Source organism: Mirounga leonina, unplaced genomic scaffold (assembly GCF_011800145.1).
Source record: "Mirounga leonina isolate KUSES-001 unplaced genomic scaffold, KU_Mleo_1.0 Mir_127, whole genome shotgun sequence".
In the NCBI taxonomy this organism is placed as follows: Eukaryota; Metazoa; Chordata; class Mammalia; order Carnivora; family Phocidae; genus Mirounga; species Mirounga leonina.
In genome coordinates, this window is record NW_023270316.1 from 44,502,829 (window position 1) to 44,523,779 (window position 20,951).

Genomic DNA, 20,951 nt, shown 5'->3' on the forward strand with positions numbered 1-20,951 from the left:
GAAGAAAACGTTCCTTCACTTAGGATGACAGAGCTAATTTGTAACCAGCGAAGGAGCTTTGGGAAAGCTGAAGGAGATCTAAGACTCTGGGACAGTGCTGCCCAGCACAAACACAATGTGAGACACATATGCAAGTTTAAATTTTCCATTAGTCACATTTTAAAAAGTACAAATAGGTGAAATTAACTTTAGTAACATATTTTATTTAATCCAGCCTATCAGAAATAGTCTCATTTCAATACATAAACAATACAAATTACTGGTATTTTATTTTTTTACCTAAGTCTTCAAAATCTGATATGTATTTTTCATTTATAGCACATCTCAATTTAGACTAGCTGCATTTCAAGTGCTAAAAAGCCACAGCTGGTTTGAAAAATTGAGAGGGTCACTTAGCAGGGGGAAAATACAATGTGGATAACAACCTTAGCAAAATGAATAGCTGAAATGAGAAACTGAGAACAATTTCTTAAAAATTCTCAATGGTCTTGTTACTGAGAAGAAGAGACTGAGAAAAAAGATACAGTTAAGTCTAAAACAGCCTCATATAGTCTTTAGAGTGATATATAAAAGGTGTAATGGGAAAACTCTGAAACTATTCAAAAGTCTGGGCATAATGAAAAAATAGAAATGTTACCAAAGATGACAAAAGTATTTCCTTCTAATAACATATTAAAAAATAAGGTCTTTGTTGATCAAAATGAGATGCCTTAGATTGGTCCCATAATTTCCTGACTTCTTTGTTATATTTCTCATCCTTCCCATTGGAGATAATTTTCAGAGAACAACTCCCTGAAACTCTAAGATGAATGTTTCTGGATCGATAGCACAGGGCCCCCAAATCCCATCTCTGTAAGCAATCACGTTATCTTCATCCAATTCCTGAAGATACACTATGAAAACATTTCCTCTTTCTTGAAAAGGATTGAAATTAATTAAATAAAAAACTCAATTATCCAAGTTGGTGATTATCTGGTCCTTTGTTTCCTTTTATTTTCTTCCTGCTTTCAAACTTAAAGACATTTCACTGATTGGCATCACCTCCGATAGAAGAAAGTGGGAATAGAGAAAAAAGGGGGTTAGAAGTAGCATTTGTGGGGAAAGGTTTGGTGGAAAAGTAGCTCATAACTATGGTATAATCTTATGTACTTTATAATTGAAAGGTTTGAAACATCAGTTTTTTCTATTACATTATTATGAAATATTAACAATTGGATTTACATATTCAACATAAATGCCATCTCACAATGCCAATTTTACCTTCTCATATTAGTTCCGGGCCCGGGGAGGTTGGTAAAACTGCTGCGTGGGCCGAGTGGATCTTCTTGGCTGGCCATCACCTCCTCTACGGAACTCAAGTGTTTGGTCATAGGTGCCTTCTTCCTCCTATTTGTAAAGAGTAGTGATTTAAACATGTTCAGAATAGCTCCAAGTTTCCTAAGTTAAATACTTTATGGTGCCGATTTTGATATGCCCTCTTAAGCTGCCCTGGGATTCATATCTGTCAACTTTTATAACAGAGGGAAGCAAGGGGAAGGAAAAAAAAAAAAGCAGGGACATTGTTAAAACTCTTCTGGTCCTTGATAATAGAAGAATGAACTTGACGTGGTAAGATTAGAATCAAATTTAATTCTAGAAGAGGAAACTATTTCCACATAATAGCATGATTATATCACCAAATGACTTGACACAAGGGGGTGAGATCACAGAAAAGCCAGCATTATAATAAAAATTTTCCTGAATATTTGGGCTTCTAAATATTTCTAGGTATTTGTCATGGAAAGGGATTTTGGTAAGATATGGAAAAGGGGTTGAAGAGCCAGAGAACGTTCACCAGCTGTCTGTCCTCATCTGATGAAATCTCCAAGATCGTTAAGAACCTTACATCTAGAGATAGGAAAAAATAATGGATTGGAATGAGGAGGAAATACAATTTACATATAAAGAAAACTTCATGCAAGACATAGCAATCGCCACAGTAAAACACAAACTATTTTCTTCTCATTTTCTTTCTTACTGAGGGGATAGATCTATCAGCTCAAGGAATAGCATGGAAAATTAGGATAAGCAGATTAAACAGCAGAAAGAATACAGTTAATTATAATATTTGAAAAGAACTTAGAAGCAACAGAAACGTAGCCAAAGCCACACTGGTTTCTTACTGAGTGCTGCCACCCTGTTATTTTAGTATTTTTAAATTAATACAGCTATGAAGTATGTTCCCTTTTAAAGACAGGGAAAAAAATTGGCTCTCAGTTTTGTTTATGAAAGTAACTGCTTCTATTTCAAAATTAGGGTTTAAATTCCAACTGAATTATCAGAGCACAATAATTTGCATGATTTTGGAAATGTATCCCACTTCTTCCTCCTCACATTATCTCTGAATCTTCTTTCCCAAAAGATTGCTTTCCTTTGACCCTATTAATACCATAAGAAGTTATATGAGAGACGGAGTTCTATTCTTCAAATTTTACAGATCCAACTACTGCAATTTTACCTGAGAGAAGCAGAAAGATGCTAAGATAATTTGATCAAATCCTATCATTTAGAAATGATATTTAATATTTGGCATGAACATAACTCTCATTATTAGGCATCCTCCATGGTATTCTTAAGAAAAAAACCATCATTTCCATTTTATACAAAGGACACTGAAGCCCAGGAAAACTTTGTGACCTTGCCCTGATACTTCTAAGGCAAACTTGGGTTTTGATTCAAATGCAACTGCTAAAATCTTTACATCTCAGTCTGCATGTCAAAGAAATAAACCAAAAGCCAAAAATTAATGATCATCCTTAAGGGGCCATCATCACCTAAATAAGAGAATGGAGAAATGTGACAATCTATTGACATCACTCTATAACTGCGTTTTAAAGACAAACTCCCAGATTAGCTCTCCTTTCTCTATGTTCCTTTCATTAACAATCAATCTCAAAATGGTTAGAAGTGTCAGATATGCCTATAATTTAGCAAAGCAATTAAATGCAGGAAGAGAAATTAAAAAGTGTTCAGGAAAGGAGAGAATTATTTTTTATTATTCTGGTCACTGTTCTGAATGATGATTGTCAAATATTATAGCTAAATTTGAAAAGGAGCTAATTTTATGACATATGACAACACTTGAAGCTCTGCATATTAACTGAGAAGTATGAAAATATATTTGCTACTGTAGTAGATGAAGTAATTATTTCAGGAATTAGAATCAAATGCTTTTTTTCTCCATACCCAGCTGCAGAACTGGCTAGAGGACATCTAAAAATCTATACGTTATCAATAAAAAACACTGTTAAAGGTAGGAAACTACATTTGCTGAGGGAGTGAGCTGGATTTATATAATATGGCATTGCTGTTTGAAAAGCTGTCTCTACTGTGTTTAAAAGATTCACAGACTATTAGTCAGAGCCCATTAAATGGTTTTATAAAGATGACCGACCATGAGATTTCTTTCACATTATTTGATGTCTTCACAATCTTTTTATACAAAGTAGAAGCAAAAAATAAAAATGATCCTGACAGCTTGGTTTTCAGTTATTGTCAAAGGCACAATCTTGCTTTTTTAACTTTTAAATATTCCTCTTGCAGAATACTTGAGGGCAAAACTAGTCACCCACAGAAACTACTTCCTATAGTCCATAGCTAGTAATTGTTAGCATTGAATAGGTACCTCTTTCCATTTTACATAATACAAGCTCAATTTAATAGATGAGTTTATTTGGAGTCATCTTTGAATGACATTTATACCTAGTTCTTCCTTCTAACTTATCTCCTCCCTTTAGGTATCACTACTCTGTAACAGATTTATTTATTATTTTACTTATTTATTTTAAAAGATTTTATTCATTTATTTGACAGAGAGAGACACAGTGAGAGAGGGAACACAAGCAGGGGGAGTGGGAGAGGGAGAAGCCCAGGTCTCCCATTGAGCAGGGAGCCCTATGTGGGGCTCAATCCGAGGACTCTGGGATCATGAGCCAAAGGCAGACGTTTAACGATTGAGCCACCCAGGTGCCCCTAAGATAAAATTCTTATTCTGTTTTATGGCATACAGATGGAGAGGAGAGGTTAAACAGATTCAAAAGCTTGCCCAGAAATCAAGGCAGAGAGCATATACTGCTCCCAAATATGCCAATCTACTCAAAGATTTCCTTGAGAGATACTTCATGACATTGGTATTTGAGACTTCGGTCTCTTCAGTCAGATCGAAGTCTGAGTTTAGACTCTACCAATTTTAAGCATATTACTCAATTTCTCTTGGTCTCAGTTTTCTCACACAGAAAACAGTAATGAATTCATAGGTTTACATGGGGAACTATAGGAGGTAATACCTATAAAGGGTTTATGAAATAAGCCTTCTATATTGTCTATTATTCTGAGATAAGTAACCCTTTGACAATACAATATACAAGCCCACTTCAATCAAACAATCTAGACCCACAGACTTTGCTAAATTCAGGAAGTTTGTTGCTAAAGTATTCCTCAAATTGCTTTGGGCAGATAAGGAAAGTGGAAAAGCCACTGGGGGGGGAAAATGGAAGAGCTAATGCAAGGAGAAGGATTCTTGCCATTTGCTCTCCTTTTATTTCTATGGAAATTAAAAAAAAAAAACTATCTATACACTAAAACTATAATTTAATATTCTAAATCACTCTATTTTTACCACTGGTTTTATTTCTTTGGGAGTAGGTCTTCTTAATTACAGATAGAAAGGGCAAATAGAACAAAAACAAAAAAAAAAGGGGGGGGAGGGGAGGAAATTAGCAAAGAAGCATTCTTGAAATCAATCAAAAGTTATAGACACTATTTGCATAAAATCTGAATATTTTAAGAGGAAGCCAAAAATAAGTTAACATGATCAACCTCTTTGAATATCTTGCCTTTTAGATCATACCCTTGAAATTTTGGTAAATGTTATAAAAAGGAACCAGTTAGAAACCCTACTTAAAACGTGGAAATACAGCAATGATTATTAATAATAGAAAATGCCTATCTATGTTGCTATGTTTTCAGGTCAATGCCTACAAATTATCTTTGCAAAAACAACTGCTTTCTCAAATATGCTAACTGAACAAATATGTTTTAGAGTATCTTATGGTTAAGACATATGAGCATTAACCACAAGTGGTTAATCATTTCACTCTCATAATTATATCATTTTTACATCTTAAATGGGCAGGCTAATATAATTTAAGATAGGTTAACCCATTCTTTCTCTGAAAGTAATTACTGCACCATCATGACAGACTACTACTTAAAAGTCAGCCCAATGCATATTATGTAACTGACCACCTGAGACAAACACTTATGGTATGCTGCAGTGACCTATAATACAGATTTAAGAAACAGAGATAGAAAAAAAAAAAATCTCCATGTCAAATTGATGAAATATAGGCCAGATCTTTGCCATTAAAAAGTACAGAGGCTTGGAGTGGGGATGACACATGACTTGACACGCTTTATAAAACTACAAGAAAAAAATTGTCATGCCTAGCAACACAGAAATAAAATCATTGCTGATATTTTCACCTACTTAGTGAAAGTAAAAGAACATAAGACTAACAGGAAAAGAGTTAAACATTTAAATCTTAAAGCAGATAGCACCCAATGTGACGAACATCCTTTTTGCATTTAAATCCCATTCACACCTAAAAACCCATACTAACAAAGTCTGCCTAACTAACTAAAAATATTTCTCTTTAGTGAGACATAATGATAACAGATGTTTAGAAACCCTTATCAATAACAGGCTAGTTAGCAAAGCCGCGGGTTTAGAAATGCAAATTAGCCCAGGAGTCAGCGATCTGAAGTCCCAGGTTCCAGAGAACTCTGGTGAGGGGAAGTCAGGCTTCCTCAGGCAATCAACTCAGTCAACTCCACTGTTCTGTGTCCTGTACGACAAAGGACAAATCTGCATTTCTACCTACATTCTCTTATTGAGCCTATTTCCTTTGCCATATGAAAGACTTCATGCTATTTTAAAACAAGCATTAGTCTTCTATTTTCTAGCATCAAAAGACTCTTGGAATCACTCACTTGTCAAATACCATTATTTCCAGAATCTCCCATCATCTTGATCGTCTTTTCCTTTATGCATTTTAATATTTACTCTTCAATGTAACCTAGTTTTCAGACTAACATTCCAAGTAGGGTCTGCTTGGAACATAATACTATTATTTCCCATGATGAGCAAACTCTATGTAAATCTATTAGTGCAATCTAACTTTGTTTTAATGTTTTTAGCAGCTGCCCAATCACTGCTTGTTCATATTGTGCTTGTCATCAAGCAAAATCCCTACAATCTACTCCTCGGTTTATGTCATTCTGTGTTTGAAAATAATTATTTTCCCAATCTAAATCTCAACCTTAAATTTAACCACCATTGAAATCCATATACTAATGAAAGATATTATTTTGGCACAGTATTATCATTGGTGTATTCTGAATAACTATAATATTAAGTTAGTTTTTCTGACAAGTTATTTTGATTTTTTTTTTTTTTTTGCATAGTGAAAATCAGAGGACTACCATCTAAAAGGGTAATACCTAAATAGATGACTAAAATGTCATTTAATCTTGAAACTAGATTCCAGGGAAATTTAGAAGATGAAAAGAGTGTTTCGGTATGAGATTAAACTCTCTTAGCAACAGAATAGTAGGTTAAAGGAATAGGTTGATTTTTTTCTGCCCTATGTAAAATGCTGTCTAGCCTCTTGGGAAATATGAGCTGATACTTCTACCCACATTCAGCTTCACTTTTTTATTTAAAAATTTTTAAATTCATGAGAATTAAGATTGAGTGAACTAAATGTTTGAAAGATATCTTATTTAAAATGGTATATCTCATATTGAGCACAAACTTACTGCAATGCTGAATATTTTTTTTTAAAGATTTTATTTATTATTTGACAGAGAGAGAACACAAGTAAAGGGAGAAGCAGACTCCCGCGGAGCAGGGAGCCCGATGTGGGACTCGATCCCAGGACCCTGTGGTCATGACCTGAGCTGAAGGCAGATGCTTAACCGACTGAGCCACCCAGGTGTCCCAATGCTGAATATTTTTATACACAGTACTTCATTAAACTCCCACAAAAATCCTCAAGTAGTTTGGTATCATTTATCTTCATTTACAGGTAAAATGTAGGATCACGTGCTATGGTGTCAATGAGTCTGAAACTTGAATATCAGCTCTGCAACTTGCTAACTTAATGATTTTAGGCAAGTTACTTCATGACTCTGAAGCTGTATTCATAGTTTTCCTTGTATGTAAAGTGGGAATACTAATAATTATTTCATAGGGTTCCTGTAGGTATTAAATCGATTAATGCAGGTCAAGAGTGCCTGGTGTATAAGTGTTCCAATTATAATCAGGCTCTAAAGAGGACTCTAATCTTCACATTCCCAGCCATTTATTCCCCTTTACCTCAATATTAGTAGAGAAATAACATATCTCGCTGTTATCGAAATAGAAATTACTCTCAGTATGCTTAAATTTATGGATTTCTTTTCCTCATGTTGAGATTTCAAAATGTTCAGTATATGAGGAGTTAGCTTTAAAAAAAAAAAAAAAGAAAGAAAGAAAATCATTCTCTTTCCAAGTTTAGGAGACCTTCTCAATCATTTTTGACGGTAAGATGGTTGAAGAAAGAAAATGGTATCACAAAGATTTTCTCCAAGAATAATAAGGGAGGAAACTTATCTCTCTCCGTCAACTTAGGTAAAGGAAAATTATACAGTATATATCACCTGATTTAATTAAGGCTATTAAACATATTATATTTTCCTGTAATAATTTCTACGTCTACTGAAATTCAGGAACCCTGTTTCAGATGTTCAACACAGGCTAGGGGAACTGATAATATACTCTTGAGAGTAATATGCTCATCATCTTACACAAAGGGAGAACATAATAAAATATGTGTTTTGTTCTCCTTGTTCAAGAATGAAGCCATTTCTCCTTGTCCGTAGAGCCACAGCGGAACAAAGGCAATAAGGACAAGTTAGGAAGTATTACTTTGGAGTCGAAAGAGTTTCTTAGGTTTTTCAAGCACTTAATATGTACTTTTCTGAAAAGTATTAAGGTAAAACAATCAACTTTTTTAAAATTCTAAATTCATCCAGAAGATAATTTAAAGTATAACTACTTTATGTAACTTAAAACTCTTTCCCTCTTCTCTCCCCCATCCCACCCCACACACAATGTAAGCTGCTTATTAAAATAAAAAGTAAGATGGGGCACCTGGGTGGCTCGGTTGGTTGAGTGACTGCCTTCGGCTCAGGTCATGATCCTGGAGTCCCTAAATCGAGTCCCGCATCGGGCTCCCTACTCGGCAGGGAGTCTGCTTCTCCCTCTGACCCTCCCCCCTCTCATGTGCTCTCTCTCAAATAAATAAATAAAATCTTAAAAAAAAATAAAATAAAACGTAAGGCAAGTAGATCCTACTGGACTAGAAGAAAAGGACAGTAGACAATCAGTGATGATGTCATTATTGTACAGGAATTTGTAAAACTGAGGATTACTAGGGGTGCCTGGGTGGCTCAGTTGTTAAGCGTCTGCCTTCGGCTCAGGTCATGATCCTGGAGTCCTGGGATCGAGCCCGGCATCAGGCTACCTGCTCCGCGGGAAGCCTGCTTCTCCCTCTCCCACTCCCCCTGCTTGTGTTCCCTCTCCCTTTCTCTCTCTCTAATAAATAAATAAAATCTTAAAAAAAAAAAAAACAAACCTGAGGATTACTAATTAAGGCTTAATGAAAAATCAGTAAGACTTGGAAAGTTTATGGTATTCTTAACAGTTTATAAACTCTGAAAGTTATAAAGTGTATGATGATAGTCAAATTCCACTTTCATTGTCTATGAATAAGGACATGACAGTCTTTTTTTAAAAGCTGAAATGAAATGAGAAGAAAAGCCTGTCCAGGGTTAAACACTAATTTATGCAATCCCTGGTTCTGACAAGAATCCTGTCAGTGTCAAGCAGCAGGTACATTGACAGCAGGATGGGCTGAACAGCTTTGTGTCAGAGCTAGGACGGAAGTCACCAATTTATGAAGGCTGTTACAAACACAGGACTTCAAAAGTGTGAAGAAAAATGGTTTCGCACAAAGGAAATGATGGAAATTTTTATAACTTTGCAGGCAACACTATTAGCTTAAAGGAACACAGTTCTTTCATTTTGTGGGAAAAACTGGTTTACTTTAAAAAAAGATTTATGGATTTTTATTTTAGGCCTGCATTTTAAGAGTCCTAATATAGAAGTTAATACTAGTAACATTGTAATAGAAAAGAAAATTTTAAAAGGAAATATAAAAGAAAAAGGAATTAATTCGAAGAAAAAGACGGTGCAAAGAAGCAGTTTGGGTTTCCTTCCAAGGGAGATAATTTGGGATGGATACCCAACTCTTGATTTGAAAGTTCCAATCAACAGCTGCTGATGTTGCAGTCCAGGGTCAGCAAACACCACTTTGAAAAGATGGACAATAAGGGAAGCTGCTCTTTCCAAAGCCTTGAAAGAAAACTACAGAAGTGGAACCAACAGAAATTAAGAATCTATGTGCCAGGCATTTCAATTATTCAATGATTGAATAAAATGTTTATTGAGCAGCTACTATACGATCTTTTCAACAACTCTATCAAATTGCATATTTTTATCGCTATTTTTCAGAGAAGAAAACAAAAGTGAGGTTTAACGAGGATGATATATTTTGCCCAGGTTATGTTGCTTTTTCTGCACATCCCAGTGGATGCAGAGGCTGAAGGAGAGAATTAGATTGATCATGTGAAACTCTTCGAGGTTTATAGAAATAGATCAAAATCAAGTGTTTTCCACCTCACTTGCATTTTAAACACATCATGAAATTTATAAGGTAGGTATAAGAACACTAAGGTGCTACTGTTCTTACAACAAATTATCCATACTGCTAGCTACTCTGAAGGGCTCAATTGAAGGACAATTGGCCCTGAGAGGACTACACTCTCCGTAAACAGCTGCTACACTTTAAATGAATTAATGTAAGTAAAGAGCTTAGAATATGTCTGCTGCAAAATTAAGTATTCAATAAAGTGCGCTATTACTGCTTCACAAATGTAAAGTTCTATTCTTTATAATGTCACATAAAACATAAACAGTTTTTCTCTCACTGGTTTGAGTCAAGCGATTTGACTAAGTTATCCTAGTGAATTAGAGAGGTTGAAAACCTAACACACAACGCTAAATGAGCCTTTAGGTGGCACTTTCCATTTCCAAAGTGATTCTTAAATTATTGGTGTTAATAATCAATGTAATATAAAAGAGAGGCTAAGAAATCTGGTCAATTAGCAACATGTTCATTTTTCTTCCAATGAAAAAAGGAACCCAGAGGCAATCTTCTTTACTGGGGCAAATCTTACCAGCTTACCAAATAGAGTAATTGTCTTTATAAAATTCATCCAAGTTAATGTTCCCCATTTTGGTATCTAGAGACAAGCAGCATTAACTCCCCAGAGAACATGACTACTGAGAAGGAAAGTATAATAAAGCAGTAAAATGTACCAATACAAACTATTACATGTTCCAAGATATTTATCGTAGAGGCTTAGGTTAACACAAATAATTCTGTTGTATACTTAATTGTCAATATCTAACATTACCTAAGAACTTAGAACTATAATACATTTTAAACAAGGGATGTTCTTTAATTTCATAATTTGATAAACCTCATAGTATTATTATGCTTCTCTGAGTGTTATCACATTCAGCAGCATAAACTTTGAGAGAGACTATTTTTCTCAGCTCTCTCTGGTCCCAGTGAGAGACTATAAATTGTTTAGGCTCTTTTTAGAAACTTTATCAATATTGTGGTGTGGTATGTCCATGATGGGCCATCTCCTTCAATGCCAAAACAAGAATATTGCATGATAGTTGATAAATTAACTCTATGATTGTGAAGAGCATATGGTCTTAACAGGATTACCTAGTTTCTTATTTAGATTTTGTTTTATATTTCCAAAGCTAGTAGGGGACAACTCTTTATAATAAGTGTCATACAAAAATTATGAAGGGCATTAAAAAAAATTTCCTCATTTAAAACTGTGTTGGTGTTAGGAAAATCTCTCCCCATGAATAGGTCAGGAATAGATGGATAGGTCATAGACAGATGAGGTCTCATGCGATTAATGCTTTTCTTCCTTTAATTTCCTACCTTATTTTGTTCTCTAAACGAACAATTTAGTAACTATCACAGCTTTTTAAACACTGATATCTTTCATGTGCTTCCATGTGCACGCACGTGCGCGCGCGCACACACACACACACACACACAGAGTCTTAGAATGTTCATGTACCTAATTTTTTAATGTATTTAATATATCACTACCTGGCATGAAGATGAGTTCAAGAAGCCCCAAAACTTTGTTAATAGTCCTAGGATTAATGTTAATGGTTTATGCATAAATGCCCACCTTTACAGAGCATTTTCCAATACTGAATTTTGCTGAAGTCGTAGGGCAATAATATAGTCATTATGTTTATGCAGACTTTCAAGTATCAGGCTCCTAGTGAGAACCTCTATCGAAAAATGGCTAGGGGTTAACTATTAGCTTCTGCTTAATATACATGGAAAGTTCTCATTTGTACATCCACTTAAACTTTTCTAGTAGCTACTGAAAGACTAGAAACTGAGAGTGGACTGTCACAGTATGCTTTACACATGATTTTTACTAAGGGTTGAAAACTTTTGCTGTGAAAACACATTCTTGGTCAACTCCCTCTGCCATGTTCCTGGGCAGTTTCTAAATCTTTACTTTGCCCTTCAAAATTCCTCTCCTATTCTTGACCTCATTACTTTCAACTGATGACCTGCTTTTACTTCACAGAGAAGAGAGTTCATTAGAATTATTCAGCTTCCTTCCCTGAAACCCAACAATTTAACCTCACCACACCTATATTTACTTCTCTTTCCTCCTCTCCCCAGTGTTCCTCAGACACCCAAAGTCACATGTGATTGTGCCCCACTTTCTTATCATGGCCTGGGTTTTTAAAAATCTTTACTCCTATTTTTACAACCTCTCCTTCTCTCTTTGCTTCACTGCGCCTTTGATGTAAACAGGCTTGGGTTTTACCCTGAGTTCTTTTACTCTTTATTCTCATCCTCTATGCTTTTTATCTTCACAACCAAGATCTTAAAAATAGCCTACACCTCATTTTCTTGTTTCCCACTCATTCTCAAGAAACCGTAAGTTGCGATGCACATGCACCATTCCACTGGAAATGCATGCTACAGTTAAAAGTCACCTACTGATAGCCAAATCCAACAGGTGGTTTCCAGTTCTTATCTTTCTTGATGCTTCCAGCACTATATATTATGGATTCAGCACCTATTCCTGCTGTCCTCCCTGGCTATTCCTTCTCAGTGCCCCTTCCCACCCCTTAGTGAAATTCCCCAGAAGTCTGACCCCAGTCCTTGTCTTTCTCTTTTTGCACATTTTCTCTAGGCAATCTCACCCATACTCTTTACTTTTGCTTAAATTCTAATGACTCCAAGGTCTTCACCTCTTGCCTTAACTATTGTAATAACTGGTCTCCATGCTCTCTGCTCTCTGCTTTCACTGAAACCCATTTTCTATACTAGGGCAATAATCTCTCTCTTTTTAAGATTTTATTTATTTGAGAGAGAGAGAGAGCACATGTGCTCAGGGGCGGGGGGGTAGAGAGCGGGGAGCAAAGGGAGAGGGAGAAGAAGACTCCCCACTGAGCAGGGAGCCCGATGAGATGCGGGGCTCGATCCCAGAACTCTGAGATCCATGACCTGAGCTGAAGGCAGATGCTTAACTGACCGAGCCACCCAGGTGCTCCTAGGGCAATAATCTCTTAAAGCAAAGATCACATTATGACACTCTCCTGCCTAAAATCTTTCAGTAGTCCCTATTCTGAGGGATAAAATTCAAACTTCTTACCATAACCTATCTTAATCTTCATCGTTTGACCCCGCCTTCCTTTTCGGCCTCATCTACTGACATTTACCAGACCCACCTATGTTGCCAATATACCTCGCTCTACCATGCCCTCTAGAATTTCCCTGACTTCTCCCTTTTCTTACTTTCCTCCCTTTTCCCCCAAGCTAAGTCCTAACTACCCTTCAAGACTTTCAAGACTCACATTAAACTTCAGTTATCCAGATTTAACAAATATTTATTGAGGGCGCCTTATTTTCCAGGTACTATTCTGAATGCTGAAGTATTAGCTGAGAAAAAGTCCCTGTTCTCATACTGATTTCACTTAGGGGTTGGAGGCCGGAGCAAGATATGCAGAAAATAAAGCAGGGCAAAGGGGCTAGAGAATTTTTGTGATGGCACACTGCTGTTTTATAATCGGATGGTCAGGGAAGGCCTTGATTCCTCCATGAGTCAGTTCCTGACTGAGTTAGGTACTCTGTCCTCTGCTCAGGATAAACAGATGCTGGCTTACTTCCTGGGTTCCTCTGCGAGTCTAGGACTCCTTGAGAGCAGAGACTGCTCATCTATGCATTTCCATTGTCTAGCACATAATCATTCTAAGGATATGTGCCCAGCACTGTCCTCAGTGGCGAGGTAAAGCCACCTAATAAGTGCTCAAAAAAAGGATTTCTGGAATAGACTGATACAAGTTTGAAATGATAATAGGAAAACCTCAAATATAAAAATTTCACTTTGTACTTAATATTTTAATAATGTATCAATACTAAAACAGGGACAAAGAGTAAAACAAAATATTATAACTACATAGTAACATATTCCTGAAATTATGCATGGTAGGGAAGTACAGATTAAAGAAACATTTCATAGAAGAAATGTATTTTGCCTGTATTTGAAAGCACTTGGAAGAGACTAAATTCTGAAGGTGCGTAAGCATTTTGGGAACGGTATAATTAAGGGAGAATTTTGCAAGGAATTGGGAAACAGGTTGTACAGATAGAGTGAAGGTAGGTGATAAGACTTTGTATAGGTAACTCAACTTGTTTAGTTGTGGGAGTATTTCATTTACTAATGATAGGAACAAGTTTAAGGCTAATGGTATTTTATCCATGAAAAACCATAATCATGTTGCTGTTAACCACACTGAAGGCAAAGGCAAAATTAAAAACTGAAAGGTTGATGTTTTATCTTATGTTTTTCCTCCTATATTTTCATATCCTTTTTGCAAATTTTGGGGATTTATTTAAGACTAAAATTCCCTAATTATGATCAACTTTCTTCTTGCTAATTTTATTTTGCTTACTTTTTCAAGTAAAAAATGTAATACAAAATTACAGAAAGTTTATAAAATTGAAAAAATGTATGTATACACACACGTAGAGTATACATAATTCTACTACACTAAACCACTTCACCTTGTATATTCTCATTCAAATCTATACATTGCTTTTATTTACTCATCATAAATATTTCCATTGATATTACAGCCTTCATAATGATCTTTCATCACAGCTGTAAAATATTTCATTCAGCAGATGGAAGATCACTTATTTTACCATTCTCTTATTGTTAGGCATTTAGGTAACTTCTAGTTTTTACTATTATCACAATGCTGCAATGATCATCTCTCAGCAATTAGCTTATTTCCTTTGCTCTTTCCCTAGGAGAGATTAACAACTGTGGGATTATTGGTTTAAAGGGTATGAACACTTTCAAGGTTTGGAAAAAAATCAGAAGGATCACACAATTTACACCACCATCGCCAACGTATAAGAGTACTCACATCACGGCATCTTTGCCAGCATGAGCATTATCTAATTTTTTAGATAAACACTGTACTTAATTGTTTCAATTTGCATTTGAATACTACTAGAGTTCAGTATTTCTCTCTAATTTTTATTTATGAAAGATGACACTGCTACTTCAGCAAGAAACCATATTGAGCATAAGTCAACGGTTCAAGACTGTAAAAATAAAATAAAAATCTTTAAGTTAATCTAATCATGGCATGATTAACTGTTATTGTGCTCCATGATAATTAGGCATTAATGGCAAGCAGTTCATGTAAGTGGCTATTATTACTATTATTTACACATAGCCGGATCAAGTATTCTTAGATTTAGGGAGGGCTGGACCAAGTAGAGATATAAGGTCTTTTTAGGCCCTCGTAAAGATCCCTTGATCTGGAACCAGATGTGATCCAGAAGGCAAGTTCTCTTTCTTCCTTAGCTCCACACAGCCTCTAGAAACCAAGCACTCAGTAAAGATCATAGGCATTATAAATGTAGTTTGGCTGAGGGTGGGCTAGAACTTACTTTACTGAGAAGCAAAGATGAAGCCCAGTCAGATATAACTCAAAAAGCTGACCAAAGAAATGCCCATTAAATTCCTTGTCTCTTCTCTCTATGGTTATTCCTCAAGCTAAGGATCTAGGTTTTCAGTGAGACTTCTGAAGAACTTTTAAATTCTGAACTATTTCCATCTCCTTTCCCGCAGAGAAAAAGAAAGGACTAGAGGCTCAACATATTCCCATTTTCCCAGTCAACCTTATTAACTGATGCAGGTGTGATATGGGTAACAGGATTTAAAGGACTTCCCTCTGCCAAAAACCTTTCTCCCCAACACTGTCCAAATGTCCATGCATTAGATTCTTGATGTTTCTAAGCCCATAATTCTGAGAAGATTAAAGGAGAAAGGTAGGCATGTGAAGGTAAGAAGGGGTAACAGTAATCCACACTTCACTGTGAAATTAATTTAACTAGACTGGTTTTATATTCTTAGAATACTTTACTCTGAAGCATGCAGAGGATAGGAATAAGAATTCCAATATGGAGAGGACATAGGGAGAAGCAAAAGGAATTAAGTATTTTGAGTTGCTTTAAAAATAACATAGCTGAGGACACTATACTATAGAAGAACAGGGAAGAAGGCCAAGCTTTTGATAACAAAAATTTATGTTTCCATACACCTTGGGAGTTTACAAAGCCCATTTCCATTGATTATACTACTTAATCCTCAGAACAACCCTGTACTAAAACTGAGACCCAGAGATATTAAGTAACTTACCCAGAGTCACATAGGTAGTAAGTGGCAGAGCCGGGACTCGACCCAGGTCTTCTGATTCCTCCTGTGCATTTCCAGCTCCCCTGGAGCTGAAGCAGGGGCAAAAAGGGAGGTGGGAGTAATTTGCCCAAGACCAGCCTTGCCCTCTCCCCTTCTTTTAAAGGCCAAGCAGAGCAGCCATTTAACTCTTGCAGTGACCCCTTTCTATCAAATTCTCTCAGGATACAGCACACAGATTCTGAAAATGTGTCTCAGCCTTGGGTCAAGAATGCCAGTAAGTAGTAAATGATGTCAGAAGTAATTTTGGCAGTACTTTGCCACTGATGTGAAATTTATTGGAATCTCAAAGTATAGTAAATCTCATTTCAGGAAGTAAAACTTATTTTTATAAGTGAAATTATTTAAAGCAGTTTGTTTGAAAATTTTTTTAGCAGTTTCAGTCAAACCTTTCAAATTATACCATTATAAAAATTATTTTGAAAAATACCTAAAAACCAAAATACCAATTCAACATTTAACCTACTCTCTGGCCATTTTTTTCCCTATCTTAATGCTCTTCTCTCAGTGATTATTTTCACTAAAGCAATTATAATCATTAGAATGGACACATATCGTCTTTTTATAGCCAATTTTCAGTATTTTCAACAATAGGAAAGTGTATCATCTTCTTGAGATGTAAATCTTATGTTCATTTCTAAATTATATCTAAAATGTTTCTAATGTAGCCTTTTATAATTGATTTTCTATGACAAAATTTAGAGTTTCCAGTCTCTAGTTTCTTGAATAGTTCCTTAATTTGTCTTAGGGAATTATATATTTTAATTTCTGATCTCAATTACTTACATTTCTAAAAAGTTTTAAACACATTCAGTGAGAATTTTTTCTCTTCTTTGCTTATTTCCTAAGAATGGAAGGATACAATTCAAATCAATTGGGCATATAACCAACTTCTTGCCATTTCTAGATCTTTTTGTTCTCAGCTCCAGTACATCTCAGTCTCTAACAGTCTTTGCATTTATGAGAACTACTATCAGTAGGGCTAGGTGTTAAGTTAGCATCAATTATAATCAGGGATTATAAAAGATCAACCAGGAACATCAATTTATTTGTGCCCAAAGCTTTTAGAGGCTTTTTGAACTTGAAAAGATGCCCTATTTAACGAGACTTCATTTGAGGATTGGTCTTATCTGAGATGGAACATACCCAACCTAATAGTTAAAAGCTACATGAAACCTTTAAGATGAATAAAAAGGCAAATATTCAGACATAAAAACAAAAGAGAAAGAGGACAAGGAGGAGGAGTCTGGATAAGGGAAGAGGAAAAGGAGAGAAGGGGAACAAAATAGAAGAGAAAAAATGCTTACCTAGAATAAACAAAAAATTTCCAGTAAGTACTAACACTCTCAGGTTCTTGATATGCCTCCCTTTTCCCTTTGCTTTAAGACTTCAATTCCATATTTTAAAAATCTAATTGTTTTGCATACTCATGGTCAAATTCAGGAATTCCTAATAATAATAATAATAATAATATTTATATTCTCTGATCACTTTATGAGGTAAAAAAAATTAGTGTACTTTTTTCCATGCTATTTTCAGCCTTATTTACATAAGTCTCTTCAAGATAAAAGTCATTATATTCTCCTAAATCCCTCATTAAATAGTACCAAAAATGGTTACCAACATTTAAAAAAAGAACACAAGTCCATACATTTTAAAATTTGAACCATACAGAAACAGAATTAAACTGACTCCTAATATCTTACTTTCTATAGTAAGTTCTTGGTTAAGCATGACCAAGAGGGCTTACCCTAATTTCTTAATCACAAGATCTGGGAAAAAATGAGTGTACTTCAGGCAAGATAAAAATGCCAATAAAAGGTTGTTAAAAAGTTAATAATAGTTTCGGGGCGCCTGGGTGGCTCAGTCGGTTAAGCGACTGCCTTCGGCTCAGGTCATGATCCTGGAGTCCCGGGATCGAGTCCCGCATCGGGCTCCTTGCTCAGCAGGGAGTCTGCTTCTCCCTCTGACCCTCCTCCCTCTCGTGCTCTCTGTCTCTCATTCTCTCTGTCTCAAATAAATAAATAAAATCTTCAAAAAAAAAAAAAGTTAATAGTTTCGAAAAGTCAATGTTAGCTTTCCCCCACTTACTTCCTTCATGCTATCCTATTCGTTTAACATGCATAACAAAATTGTAATCAAGAACCATGCCAATGATGGTTCCCAGACTGGAACCATCTCAGTCTGATGGAGGCCTTATTAATATTTATTAGGTGGCTTCTGAAAGGAAAGAAATATATCTTCTACTTCTCTTATATCCTTTTAATCCCTTGGGTATATAGGGCAATTTATTTTCCAAAGTAGCTTTGCTACAAAAAGCATTCAAAGAATATTTATTGAAAAACTATCCTATTAAACTGTTATGCTCTGGCTTGATGTCTGACAAAGGACTCTTCAGTAATAAAGGTGACCACCAGAACTATATAAATCATTCAACACATAATTTCTGTCCTCCTTCCACTGTTTCAGTTATCAAGCCAGTTCATGTGCTCACTTAAAATTCTAATCCCTTCAAGTTCTAAAATACCTGGTACTTACAGTATGTATCTACTGCTTATTTATAGAGTTCCTATGCACTCCCACTAGCTATTATCCAACCATAAATTCTGCCCTTGTTTATAATTATAAGTGCCTGAAAAGGGCAGGTTTCTTAAAATAAGAATTTCCCCCCCACTCCAGGTCACTCAAGTGAGCTCTGGAATTATATCCAAGATTATCAATTCATTTCACTTAACTGCTATTACCAGGAAAACAAGAACAGGAGATCAAGAGCAGTTAAGTATAGGAGCTTGCTTATTTGCTAGGAGGTTTTTAACAAGCTTTTAACTAATTAAAACAGTATTATTCAAAAGCTTTAGGACATACTAGCGTATTAGTAAAAAAGCAATATAAATATCGAAACAAAATAGAATTTTTGGTCTTTTAGGATTCTCCTTCACTTAAGAATGTTCACTTACCCAGTGGAATTAACTTGCTTTGACACTTTCTTTTGAAATATCTTAACAAAAAGAGGGATTTCACATTTTGCCTTAGGCTGGTTTATTGGAGAATAAAAAATACAAAACCCAAATAAATGGTGAAAGTGTGTTACTGTTGGAACATGTAAATATCATGTAGGTTATTAGGTGAGAATTACAGAGAAGGACAGCAATATTATAAAAGCTATAGTGGGTAGTCTTCATAAATGACAATTTCTAAAGGTTAATACATAGAAGTTTTCAGAATTAGAGTTAAGCTAAAATTAAAAGACCAGTGAGTTATGTATAATTATATGTAACATAAGATCTTAATTTTATTTTTATGGACTAAAACACTATTACTAATGACATAAGTACTTAGAAGGGACCTAAAATTTCAGGAATATTCTGTCCTCTATTCAAAGAAAGGTTAAGAATCTTAAAACATGTTTGAGGAGAAAACTGTCTTTTATATACTTAGTCTCTATTTGTAACATAAAAATGGAATATTATGTTACTAATAAGATGTTTGGAACATCTAAAACAATATATTTAAACATAGATCTTCATCCTATCTTAAAGCTGGGAAATTTGAAAACTAGAAAGAAGGTAACAAGACAGCTAAAATCTTTTCTAAAATATATCCCATAGACTCTCTGTAACAGGTTAAAAAAAAAAAAGAATTCCATAAGCAAATTGGTTTGTGAAGCAATATACACTACTTTTCTCTCTTAGAGATTAAAATATATATCACTGATGTGAATGTTCAACAGTAATTTCTAAATAATCAAAAATAAAAGCACTCAAAGCAAATGAACATAAGCTCATAGATCTAATAAGTGATTTAGTAAGATTGCAGGATAACTACAAATCACTGATGAAGGAATTACAGAAGACCTAAACAAATGGAAAAAACAAAAAACAAAATAAAATACATATTGTCTTGATAAGTCCCATAATAAAAAAGCATACTTAATTTTTTTAACCCAGCATTTTCCAAATTTATTTAACCAGAAAGTGGAACTAATGTTCTTAGAACACACTTCAGAAAATCCTGAGCTAGATGGACTAGACATTAAAAAGTATACACAAAAAATCAGTGACTTTTGTATTCTTAAAGTAGTCTAAGTTGCTTAACGAGAGCCTCTTCAATTATGTTTACTCTTAATAAACTACATGGGTTTTCTTTTTTAAGGCAAATAAAATGTACTCACTGTTGTAGTACCTCCTTTCCCTTCTCAATGGAGCTCTCAGTCAATGACAGGTTACTAAGGGACTTATTTCAAGCCAAGGTGTAAAACTCTTGCTAGTAGTTCTCAAGTTTAATGGAATTGGAAGCTCTATAACACTGGAGCATTTCTCACAAAGAGACAGATCAACTCCACTCTTTCCTAGAGATGTGATAGTGAAGCCTATTGCTCATGATTCTAGAATAAATAGTACAGGTCCAGTAAAGTTCAGAAAAATTAGGGTAAGTAGGAAGGGTAGTCCATATACATCAAGAGATACCACCTTCTAAAGGGGGAAAAAAAAAAAAGAGTGGGAAAAAAAAAGGGAAAAAAAAAAAAAAAAGCCAAGAGGATACAAGGCTGTTTTGGAAATAGAGTGAAAAAAGAGAGAGATGACTAATAAACCAGATGACTGAAGTAAGAATATAGAAAAACAGTATTAGGTAGAGACACAAGATGATCATGTAAAATTAACAAAGAGAATGGACAACTGACAACAGACTATGGTATGCAATCAAATATGTATCCTAAGTCCCCTTGTAGCCCGTCGCCAGCAAGGTTCACAATCACTGACTTCAGAGGAGATATGCTGCGGGGTCTCCATCTGAAAGCGAATAAAGTCTGTGGTGCAATGAGCAACATTCTTTTTCCGCTTTTTTAGGTGCAGATGGAAGAGGGTCAGAAATTTACTAGAAACTAAAATAGAACTGTGTGCATTTTTTAA

General features: G+C 35.2%; 1 protein-coding gene across 3 annotated transcripts in view; it reads right to left on the reverse strand.

Annotated features, from left to right (window-relative positions):
• Positions 1–20,951, reverse strand: part of TDRD3 (tudor domain containing 3) — a 156,972-nt gene that overhangs the window by 3,682 nt on the left and 132,339 nt on the right. For 2 of the 3 annotated variants that reach the window (XM_035003256.1, XM_035003259.1), the window contains exons 13-14: positions 15,988–16,073; positions 1,261–1,386 (exon numbers count right to left, since the gene is read on the reverse strand). In XM_035003256.1, the coding sequence (XP_034859147.1) occupies positions 1,261–1,386; positions 15,988–16,073 (212 nt within the window). The remainder of the gene's footprint in view (positions 1–1,260; positions 1,387–15,987; positions 16,074–20,951) is intronic. The other variant, XM_035003257.1, reaches the window with a different exon arrangement.